The 12,088-nt window shown below is 38.4% G+C and overlaps 1 protein-coding gene across 4 annotated transcripts in view; it reads left to right on the top strand.

Moving 5' to 3' along the window:
* Positions 1-12,088, top strand: part of RABEP1 (rabaptin, RAB GTPase binding effector protein 1) — a 94,044-nt gene that overhangs the window by 69,198 nt on the left and 12,758 nt on the right. For 2 of the 4 annotated variants that reach the window (XM_040243668.1, XM_040243667.1), the window contains 3 exons: positions 48-152; positions 4,100-4,216; positions 9,272-9,370. In XM_040243668.1, the coding sequence (XP_040099602.1) occupies positions 48-152; positions 4,100-4,216; positions 9,272-9,370 (321 nt within the window). The remainder of the gene's footprint in view (positions 1-47; positions 153-4,099; positions 4,217-9,271; positions 9,371-12,088) is intronic. The other 2 variants (XM_040243669.1, XM_040243670.1) reach the window with 2 other exon arrangements.

The following is a 12,088-nucleotide window of genomic DNA, read 5'->3' on the forward strand; positions in this document are numbered from 1 at the left end:
GACCTATTTTGTTCTCTCTGATAAGAGATAATTTTGGTGTCCCTCAGATACACAATGCTGGAAATAAACTTGGTAGACGCTGTGATATGTGTTCCAATTATGAAAAACAATTACAAGGAATTCAGATTCAGGAGGCTGAAACAAGAGACCAGGTGAGTTTCTTTTGGGGTGTGCAAAACTGGTAAGCTGTTGTTTTCATTGGAGGTGCTGAATTAATTGCCTTTTACCCCTCCCAATTTGCTTTATGAAGTTTAACCATCTTGTGAAGTCTGAAATAATCTGGTGCATGTGATGTCAGTTACATTTCCAGTGGGAGGACATGACAGAATTTTTGCTTTTATGTGTCTTTGCATGTCTAGCTTCCCCAGTACCACAGTGGTCAGCTCAGCTGGCATATCTCCTCTCCAACCTGTTCCTTCTGCTCAAGGCCTAGACAGGTTATTGTCATGAATGCATACACATGGAAAGTGCTTTATGATATGGAGGGTTAGGGAGATAAGGGGTTGACTATTGCTTATTGGATAAAAGTTAATTGAATATTACATTAACCAGTATTTGGACTCTCTGTTGCTATTGCCTACGTCTTGTCATAAATTTGTTGAAATAAGGGTGGTTTATGGGGTCACAGAAATTAAGATTTGGTAGATCAGATATGCTGAGATTGATAAGACCTTTCCAAATACAATACAAAAACAAGACTGGGAGCTGGCTGTGGCTCAGATCATGAACTCCTTATTGCCAAATTCAGACTTAATTGGAGAAACTAGGGAAAACCACTAGACCATTCAGGTATGACCTTTATCAAATCCCTTACGATTATACAGTGGAAGTGACACATAGATTCAAGGGATTAGATCTGATAGACAGACTGCCTGGAGAACTATAGATGGAGGTATGTGACATTGTACAGGAGGCAGTGATCAAGACCATCCCCAAGAAAAATAAATGCAAAAAGGCAAATGGTTGTCTGACAAGGCCTTACAAATAGCTGAGAAAAGAAGGGAAGCGAAAGGCAAAGGAGAAAAGGAAAAATATACCCATTTGAATGCAGAGTTCCAAAGACTAGCAAGGAGAAATAAGACAGCCTTCCTCAGCGATCAATGCAAAGAAATAGAGGCAGACAATAGAATGGGAAAGGCTAGAGATCTCTTCAAGAAAATTAGAGATACCAAGGGAACATTTCATGTGAAAATGGGCACAATAAAGGATAGAAATTGTATGGACCTAAGAGAAGCAGAAGATGTTAAGAAGAGATGGCAAGAATACACAGAAGAACCATACAAAAAATATCTTCATGATCCAGATAACCACAATGGTGTGATCACTGACCTAGAGCCAGACATCCTGGAATGTGAAGTCAAGTGGGCCTTAGGAAGCATCACTATGAACAAAGCTAGTGGAGGTGACGGAGTTCCAGTTGAGCTACTTCAAATCCTAAAAGATGATGCTATGAAAGTGCTGCACTCAATATGCCAGCAAATCTGGAAAACTCAGCAGTGGTCACAGGACTGGAAAACGTCATTTTTCATTCCAATCCAAAGAAGGGCAATGCCAAAGAATGTTCAAACTACCGCACAATTGCACTTATCTCACACACCAGTAAAGTAATGCTCAAAATTCTCCAAGCCAGGCTTCAACAGTACGTGAACTGTGAAATTCCATATGTTCAAGTTGGATTTAGAAAAGGCAGAACTAGAGATCAAATTGCCAACATCTGCTGGATCATTGAAAAAGCAAAAGAGTTCCAGAAAAGAACCTATTTCTGCTTTATTGACTATGCCAAAGCCTTTGACTGTGTGGATCACAATAAACTGTGGAAAATTCTGAAAGAGATGGGAATACCAGACCACCTGACCTGCCTCTTGAGAAACCTATATGCAGGTCAGGAAGCAACAGTTAGAACTGGACATGGAACAATAGACTGGTTTCAAATAGGAAAAGGAGTATGTCAAGGCTGTATATTGTCACCCTGCTTATTTAACTTCTGTGCAGAGTTCATCATGAGAAAGGCTGGGCTGAAGAAGCACAAGCTGGAATCAAGATTGCCAGGAGAAATATCAATAACCTCAGATATGCAGATGACCCTACCCTGATGGCAGAAAGTGAAGAAGAACTAAAGAACTAAAGAGCCTCTTGATGAAAGTGAAAGAGGAGAGTGAAAAAGTTGGCTTAAAGCTCAACGTTGAGAAAACTAAGATGATGGCATCTGGTCCCATCACTTCATGGGAAATAGATGGGGAAACAGTGGAAACAGGGACAGACTTTATTTTTTGGGGCTGCAAAATCACTGCAATGGTGACTCCAGCCATGAAATTAAAAGATACTTGCTCCTTGGAAGAAAAGCTATGACCAACGTAGACAGCATATTAAAAAGCAGAGACGTTACTTTACCAACAAAGGTCCATCTAGTCAAAGCTCTGGTTTTGCCAGTAGTCATGTATGGATGTGAGAGTTGGACTATAAAGAAAGCTGAGCGCCGAAGAATTGATGCTTTTGAACTGTGGTGTTTGAGAAGACTCTTAAGAGCCCCTTGGACTACAAGGAGATCTGACCAGTCCATCCTAAAGGAAATCAGTCCTGAATATTCATTGAAAGGGCTGGTGCTGAAGCTGAAACTCCAGTTCTTTGGCCACCTGACGCGAAGAACCAACTCACTGGAAAAAGACCCTGATGCTAGAAAAGATTGAAGGCCGGAGGAGAAGGGGATGACAGAGGATGAGATGGCTGGATGGCATCACTGACTTGATGGACATGAGTTTGAGTAGGCTCTGGGAGTTGATGATGGACAGGGAAGCCTGGTGTGCAGCAGTCCATGGGGTTGCAAAGAGTCAGACACAATTGAGCAACTGAACTGAACTTTCCAAATACAGTGCCTAATAGTGGGTTCCTTGATAACATTTAGCAAATAATATAGAATTTCATGAGAGTAGACTTGTGGAAGTATATACAAGGAAAAATAACTTTTTTCCTTATATTTCCCAATTGTTCTTTGGTTATTATGGAAGTGCTACCCTAGTCTTTAAGCTTAAGCTGATTAGAATGATGGCTTAATATTTTCAAATGCCTTAGGCATAAATTTCCTCTATATATATATGTGTGTGTGTGTGTGTGTGTGTGTGTGTGTGTGTGTTTGATGGCTCAAAGGTAAATTTCTAAAGCTTTTTGTGAAGCTAATATAGCAATAGATGGCCTCTAGTTTGGTACAGGAATGGGTCACCTTGGGTTCCATAGTCATGTCAGACATTTTGCTCTTGCTTCAACTGTGTAGGCACTTTGCTGGGTTCTTAGTGTTCAGCTACAGAGAGAACATAGTACTGCTCATGACGAATTTTTAGTATTTCAACCCAAGCCATCCTTTCAATGTGAGTTGTTCTTGTACAAGTAGAACTAGATGAGGAGCAGAGACATCTAACTTAACTATGGGCTGTTAACTAGGGAAGGTTAGGGTTAGGGTTCAGCTAAGTTTGTTTTAGAGCTAGTGGGGAAGGGGTGTTGAAGGAGAGGAAAGCTGTACAAAGGAACAGTCATGAAGGAAAATTGTGTGTTCCAGGGAGTATGAATAGTTCATGTGGCTAGGCATAGGGCATGTGAGGGTCTGGGGATAGAGAAGAGAGAGAGTGGGGGAAAATGGTGGGAAAGGAAGCTCCAAAGGGAAGGCCATGATGAGATCACTGAGGGGAGCAGTGTTGTGATGACTGAAGGGGTTTAAATTTTACCCTGAAGACTTTGGGAGGGATTTAAGGATTTTAAGTAGGGACTTAATATGATTTGACTTTCATTTTAGAAATATTTATTGTGTTAGTGTGGATTGTAGACTGGAGGCTGAAGACAGATTAGAGTCAAGGAGGCCTGGGCCCTAGCCTAGAAGACACAGGAGAGGAAGAGCGTATATTTTCAAATGGATATGAAAAACGTATTGTTAACTGTAAAGCACAATGTAGTTGTTGAACAAGGTAATTCATCTCAATTCTTTTCCACATTGAAAAATATGATTCTCAGGAAAAAAAGATTATATTTAAAATTTTCTGGAGCTAGGGATTTAAAAAAATTCTATGAAAATTCTGGTACTTCCTTCTAATTGACATTTAAAATTGCATAGGTGAAAAAACTACAGGTGATGCTAAGGCAAGCAAATGATCAGTTAGAGAAGACAATGAAAGACAAACAGGAACTGGAGGACTTCATAAAGCAGAGCACTGAAGACTCAAGTCACCAGGTAAATGAGGGTTTTAGAATGTGACCCGTGGGAGACGACTGAGTTGTTCAAATAAGAGAGTTCTGAAAACAAAGTAACGTTTTTTTCTTGCCCTGAAGATCTGACAGTTCTGTTATTTTCCTTCCGATAAAAATATCTCAAACTGATCTTGCTCTGGTGTCTGTTTTACACATTTAAGGAAAATAGCTTTTGAATAATCAGGAGGCTCTGGTTCCCTTTTCCCCTTTGATTTTTATTAGGTTTTTCTGCTGCACAAGAAACCTGCTGACAAGAAAGATACTAGTTATCTTCTTGACTTTTTGAAAAAGTGTAGCATGCCTAGAAAAACCCCCAACCTTATATACAGATATACCAAACATACCTGAACTAATATCTGTATAACCACCAAGACTGACTGATAGAAAATTAGCTAGTACGTCAGAAACCCTCACTTCCCTCCTCCGCTTACTATTTTGTCCCCAGAAGTAAGTGTAGCCCTAACTTTAACACCATTAGATAGTTTTGTCTGCTTTTTTATTTTAACAAGTGAATTATATAGTTTGTATTCTTTTGTGTGTGTCTTTCTCCGTTCAACATTGTGACATTTCTGGTTACAAATGTGTGGCAGTTGTTATTTTCATTGTGTATAATTATTTTCATAGTTATACAATTCATTATATGGCTATATTATAATTTATCCCTCTTAATGTTGATTAGCCTTTGGGTTGTATACAGTTCTGGGATATTATGAATAATTCTACTTTGAAATTTTTGTGTAGGACTTTTTGCACATGTTGCAGCTGCTGGGTATATGCCTAGGAGTGGAATGTCTGGGTTAAAATGTTCAAAATGTATGTCAACTTTTGGAGATAATAGTGCCAGGAAGTGGTTGCATGAGTTTATACTCTCCCCAGCAAATTCCTCTGGGCCCACAGTCTTGGCAGACTTTGTTTCATTTTATTTTAATTATAGCTGTTTTGGTGGGTGTGTATTGGTATTTCATTGTGGCTTAGTTTGCATTTGAGGTTATTTAGCATTTTTTGTGTCTATTTGCCATTGGGGTATTGTTGTGTGTGTGTGTGTGTATGTGTGAAATTACTTCTCAGGTCTTATTTTTTTTATTGGGTTGTCTCTCTCTCTTTTTTTCCTGCTTGTTTTTCTCTTAGGAATTCTTTACATAATCTTGTTAGAACCTTTGGTAATGTGTTCCGAATGTCTTCTACCTAGTACCTTATGTTTTTGTTACTTTAATGATGTCTTTTGGAGAAGTTTATTAACTTTAATATAGTTAAATAATATAGTTAAATTTATTGATCCTTCTCTTTATGATTTAGTGATTTTTATCATGATCCTGGCGTTATGAAGATATTTTCATATATTTTGTAGAAGCTTCATCATTTATAGCTACACACATTTATATCCAAAATCCATCTAGAACTGACTTTTATATATAAGCTATAGATAAGGGTAAATTTTTATACATTCTTTTTTTCATTTGGATAGTCCATTCCTGTACCATTTAGTGAAAAGATTACCTTATTATCATTGCTCTGCAAGGTCATCTTTGTAAGCTATCAAGTGAACATACATGTGTGGGTCAGTTTCAGGACTCTATTTTAATTGATTAATCTGTTCACCTGTTTTTGTGCCAGATTCTATGATAGTTTTTTCATTTTTTTTAGTTTTTATTTCTCTACTGAGAACTATGTTTTCATTCATTTCAAGAGTATTTACCTTTACTCTAGGCAACATAGTTACAATAGCTACTTTAAAATCTTTGATAATTCCAATCTAGGTCGTCATGGGGTTGGCATATATTGATTTTCTTTCCTGTTGAGAATTGGCCACATTTTCCTGATTCTTTCTATGTCAAGTACTTTTAGATTGATCTTGGAGACTATGAATATTTTTTTGTGAGACTGAGTTCTGTTACCCAGATTAGGTTCAATTCATAAGTTCTGTCTTGCCTAGTGTAGTAGGTAGTTCTAATGTCAGTTCATTTTTGAAAGCTTTTGCCCTGCTCCCCTGGCTGTGTCCCTGTGTGTATATAGCTCAGGGGTGCGTGTGAGACTTGTGCTGGTTCACGCACAGAATCAGGGCATCCTCTTCTAGCTTTCTCTCTCAATACCGCTCTCCTCTTCAGCTCACAGGGGCCCTGTCCTGGCCCTGTGAGCAGAGAGACAGTTGCTTCTCCTGTGCCGCCGCATCTCCTGTTGCTTTACAGTTGGGGCCGCTCTCAGATTCATGCTGGCAAGAAAATAGGAAAAAACCCCAAATAAGCAGTAAACTGCTGTATAAATTGTTTCTTCTAGTTTTGATTTCTCTCTCTAAACTGTCTGCTTTTGTTTAGTTTTTAGAGTCCTCAGGTAGTTGCTTTTTGTATTTTACCCAGAAATATTTAGGTGTAATCAGGGGAGAGAATGGCCTTGGTGGGCTTAGTCCTCTTGGACAGTGCCAGAAGTCCATTCTCTCATTTTTTTATTAGACGTATCTTTTTCTTTCACTTTCATTCAGGAAGGATACTCTGGCCAGGTGTAGAATTCTGAGTACTTACATTGTTCTCTTTCAGCACTTTGAAGTTGTTATTCCATTGCTTCTGGCTTCCATGTTTCTGATAAGTCAGCTATCAGTCTTATTATTGCTCCTTTGAAGGTAAAATGTCATTTTTCCCCTAGCTCTTTTTAAAAATGTTCTTTCATCTTTTTGTTATTAACAGTTGTACTCTACTATGTACCTCAGTATATTTTTCTTCATATTTCTGCCGTTTGGAGTATCACAGGGTATCTTGGATCTCAGAACCAGTGTCTTACATCATAATTGGAATATTCTCAGCCATATGTCTCTTTAAAAATTTGTTTTTATTGATATAGTAAAGTGCATAACTCTCAAGTGTACAATTTGGTGAGCTTTATTTTGTGCACAATTTTACCAGGTAATAAATTATCATCTGCATCAAAATATAGACCATTTTTAATACCTTTATGTTTTTTGCTAAGTTGCTTCAGTCATGTCTGACTCTGTGCGACCCCATAGATGGCAGCCCACCAGGCTCCCCTGTCCCTGGGATTCTCCAGGCAAGAACACTGGAGTGGGTTGCCATTTCCTTCTCCAATGCATGAAAGTGAAAAGTGAAAGTGAAGTCGCTCAGTCGTGCCCGACTCTTAGCGACCCCATGGACTGCAGCCTACCAGGTCCTCCATCACTAATAAGTAAATAACCCGACCTGCTGTACTTAGAGGTAGCCAGTATTCTAGCTTTTAACACTATGTTTTTAGTATTGCTTGTTCTTGGACTTCATGTGAATGGAATCATATAGTATGTAGCCTTTAGCATCCAGTCTGTGGTCATTGTGTCTGTGAGACTTATCCATACTGTTCTGTGTATCAGTGGTTAGGTTTTTTAATGCTGTGTATATTCTATAACATGATTATAGCATAATTCATTTATCCATTCTACAGTTGAGAGATATTTGGATTGTTTCTGGTTTTTGACTATTGTGAATGAACACACTTTCTAACATTCTTGTACATGTCTTTTAGTGGACATGTGGACTTATTTCTCTTGAGTATACATAGGTGTGAAATTATGGAGTTTTTGCATAGGTTAATTTTAACTCTACCAGTTATTTCCATTGACTGTTACGATCTTCAAATATTTTTTATATGTTAGACGTTAGCACTGCATCTACATGGCTTCTTTAATCTTTTTTATTTCCCATCATTTTTGTCTTTATTATCGTCAGATCACTGATTTTCTCTTCCAGTAGGTCTAATCTGTTAAATTTATTCATTGAATTTTTAATAATTTGGATAATTGCTTTTTTAGTTTATTATTTCCATTTGGTTGTTTTTATTGTTTCCATTAAATCTCTGGTGGGGCTAAATTTCTGAACAGATCAAATACAGCTATTTTAAAGTCCGCTTTTAGTAACATACATGGATTCATTGTAGGTCTGTTTTGTTTTCTATCATTTCCTTGTTTTTTTTTTATCATAGTCTTTTCTTGTGCATTCTTACTTGAGTGCTAGACATTATATATGAAAATTGTTGAAATGAAATAATTTTTCTTAGAGGCAGACAACTAGTTGTGGGTCACCAATAATCCAATCATGGATCACCTTAATTTGTTTACAGCAATTGAGATCATATGGAATTGTGAAGGTTGGATTAGTTTAAATTCTTTCCTTATTGTGTCCCTTTGGGGACCCAATCCAAAGTGCAGGATGTTACCAGGGATTCCTGTGTAGAGGGTCTTGGACTCTTAACTTTTGCCCCTTTTCCTGAGGCTTTGAGACGCCCTGCTCCGTTTCTCAGTGTCTCGTCTGTTTCTTTTGGAATTGGCACGTGCTTCTGGAGAAGAGCTGTTGCAGAGGCTCATCCAGTTCTCCCAAGTGTCCTCATTCTGGTCCTCGGCTCTGTGATTATTTTTGACTGGTTTTCTTAATTCTCAGCAGGAAGGTTGGTTCACACTACCTATTTTGCTACTACTGGAGACAGAATTCTAAAACTAACCATTCTTAAAATGTCTAACCAAATTTATTTTTATTTTACCACTCTTATATACAAGTCATCAACTTGTACATAAACCCCTCATTAGGAACATTAAACTAATTCAGGGGAGTTTCTCATGTATCTGTTCTCTTAAGTACATCATCTTGGAAGACTGCAGCTAGTTCAGAGAAGATTTGTTTATCCTTTAAACTGTGTGGGTTTTTGTGTGTGTGTGTGGACAGTTTCAAAAATTTTTTTATTTTTAATTAGCTCTTTTAAGAATAATATTTATAACTGGGTCACATGGATTAATATCTGTGTCTAGAGGCCATATAATGTGTTGTTCATGTATGGCAGTGGGTGACCCCTGGGGAGTTTTTGTACTGCCTTGTGTCATCTGAAAGGCTGAGACTTTTGTACACAGTAGGTTCACATGTATTTGTTGAATGATAGATGAGTGGTGTTTTATGAACTACTAAAAAAATCAATTCTGGACATTAAGCAGGAGATGGTAGAATTAGTTTCAGAATAGCCGGATTCCTAATAGCTATATTTTCTGTGTATGATTTTTTTTTTTCCTTTCAAGATCTCTGCACTTGTCCTAAGAGCCCAAGCATCGGAAATCTTACTTGAAGAGTTACAGCAGGGGTTTTCCCAGGCAAAGAGGGATATTCAGGAACAGATGGTAAGTTAACAGTTAAATAAACATTAACTATGGTAAATATTTTGAGTAAACTCTAAGAGATCATGGAGGACAGAGGAGCCTGGCTTGCTGCAGTCCATGGGGTCCCAAAGAGTAGGACACGACTTAGGTGACTTAACAACAACATATTAAATGCATCCTATCTTGAAATAATCTTTGATATGACTTTATCTTCCTGACCAAAGTGGTTCCTCTTATGTTCTTCAGAGCCTACAGAACAATAATGAACAAGATTATCTAGAGATTATTCTTTTTTTAAACTTACCTCTTGATTGAAAAAAATGATCACGTTTAACTTACTTTTCTTTGATTTGAGAAATCTAAACAAAATAAACTATGGACCAGCATTTAATTTTCAGTTATAAATACAAGCAAAATGTTAACCTCTAAAAGCCCTAGGAGGTACAGCTTTTGAGCAGCTACTGTGCTTTTCCTGGAGAGCTGACTTATTAAAAAAAAACAAAAGCCTCAGTAATTTCATAGGCATTATGATATGATAAAAGTGCATCATAACTGCTACACTAATGGAGGACTTCCAGAAGGCTGTCAGTTTTGAGAGGAATAGGAACAGATAGCTTCCCAAACAAGAACTGCCTGGAACCTCTGCAGAATTGTTCTCCGGCTTTGGGCCTCCTCCTCCCCAGGCAGGCTCTATCTGCCTGTTCTTCCGTTTTCTCAGAGTTGGGGCCCTGCATCTGACGGCCCTTTGTAAATTACAGCAGTGTCAGTCCTGCTGGAGTGATCCTGCAGAGTCACCTCTTGTCCATCTCTTCTAGGGATGACGGGAAAACACACAAACCCTAGGTTGTATGGCAGTTGTTTGTTTTTGAGGGGCATTGGTCAGTATATGAATGGCCTTGAGCTGACCCCTGAATACCAGCCCTGGTCTGTTGAGGAACATCTCATTCTCAACATTGACTGGAGAGTTTCATGTCTTTGCATTAATTAGAGACTATGAAATAATAATCTGACCTCAAAAACAGTTAAATGCTGGCAAAGTTTCATTATTCAATTTCTTCTCTTCAGAGAAGAGTAGCTATGGTAATGGTTGGAATCTTGATATCTCCCACTGTTTGTTTTGAAAATTTTCAAACTGAGAGATGTTTATGGAATGAACACTCATAAGATCTTCACTTAGGCTTACCAGTTAATATTTTGCCACATTTTATGTGCTTCCAGTTGTTACTCAGTCTCTTTCATATATATGTATGTTTTATAATGTACATGTGTATTTGGTTTTTTTTTTCTGAGCCATTTGAAAGTAAGTTGTAGACATCATGACACTCCTAAATATTTCAGTATGTATCTCCAAAGAACAAAGAAGTTGTTCTACATAATCACAATACTATTATTATGTGCTTAAAATGTAACCATTGTTCCCCAAAGCCCTTGATTGTTTTAGTGCTGGTTTTACTTTTTGATCAAGGAACCAGTCAAAGATCACATATTGTTACTTTGTTGTCGTGTCACTTTGTTCTCTTTTAATCTAGAATGGTCACCCACTTCTTTTTTTTCCTTTGGCATTTACAATATTAACATTGTTAGTAAGAGTGCAGACCAGTTGCCTTGTAGAGTGCTTTTGTCTGACTATTTCCACATGGTCAGACATTTGGGAAAGAATACTACATGGATGAAATGATTCCGTGGAATGTTCATAACAAGAGGCATGTTATGATGGGTGGTTCCGTTGTTGGTGACATTAAGTTCCATCACTTGGTTAAGATGGGGACACAATAGTTTTAGAATGACTACACTAATATTGCTACCAACAGCAAACCTATTAAGTGAAGTTCAGCATTTATTTGTTGGCCCTCCATATCCATTGGGTCCACATATGTGGATGCAGAGGGCTGGCTGTAAGTGAGTTGAGTATCTCAAATTTGGTATGGGAGCATGTCTTGGAACCAATATTCTGTGGATACCAAAGAACAACTGTAGTTCTTTTTACCCTGAGAATGTATCCCAGGTGAGGATTTACAGTCTGGGTGCTGTGTTCAAAAATTACTTGAATTGGTTTTTCTTTCTGTGGTTGTGTTATCAGTTTGAATACAGTTCAGTTCAGTCGCTCAGTTGTGTCCGACTCTTTGCAATCCCATGAATTGTAGCACGCCAGGCCTCTCTGTCCGTTACCAACTCCTGGAGTCCACCCAAACCCATGTCCGTTGAGTTGGTGACTCCATCCGGCCATCTCATCCTCTGTCGTCCCCTTCTCCTGCCCTCAATCTTTCCCAGCATCAGGGTCTTTTCAAATGAGTCAGCTCTTTGCATCAGGTGGCCAAAGTAATTGGAGTTTCAGCTTCAACGTCAGTCCTTCCAATGAACACCCAGGACTGATCTCCTTTAGGATGGACTGGTTGTATCTCCTTGCAGTCCAAGGGACTCTCAAGAGTCTTCTCCAATACCACAGTTCAAAAGCATCAATTCTTCGGCACTCAGCTTTCTTTATAGTCCAACTTTCACATCTATACATGACCACTGGAAAAACCATAGCCTTGACTAGATGGACCTTTGTTGACAAAGTAATGTCTCTCTGCTTTTTAATATGCTGTCTAGGTTCGTCATAACTTTCCTTCCAAGGAATAAGCATCTTTTAATTTCATGGCTGCAGTCACCATCTGCAGTGATTTTGGAGCCCCCAAAATAAAGTCAGCCACTGTTTCCACTGTTTCCCCATCTATTTGCCATGAAGTGATGGGACCA

This window comes from Oryx dammah, unplaced genomic scaffold, assembly GCF_014754425.2.
Source record: "Oryx dammah isolate SB20612 unplaced genomic scaffold, SCBI_Odam_1.1 HiC_scaffold_8, whole genome shotgun sequence".
Classification (NCBI taxonomy): Eukaryota; Metazoa; Chordata; class Mammalia; order Artiodactyla; family Bovidae; genus Oryx; species Oryx dammah.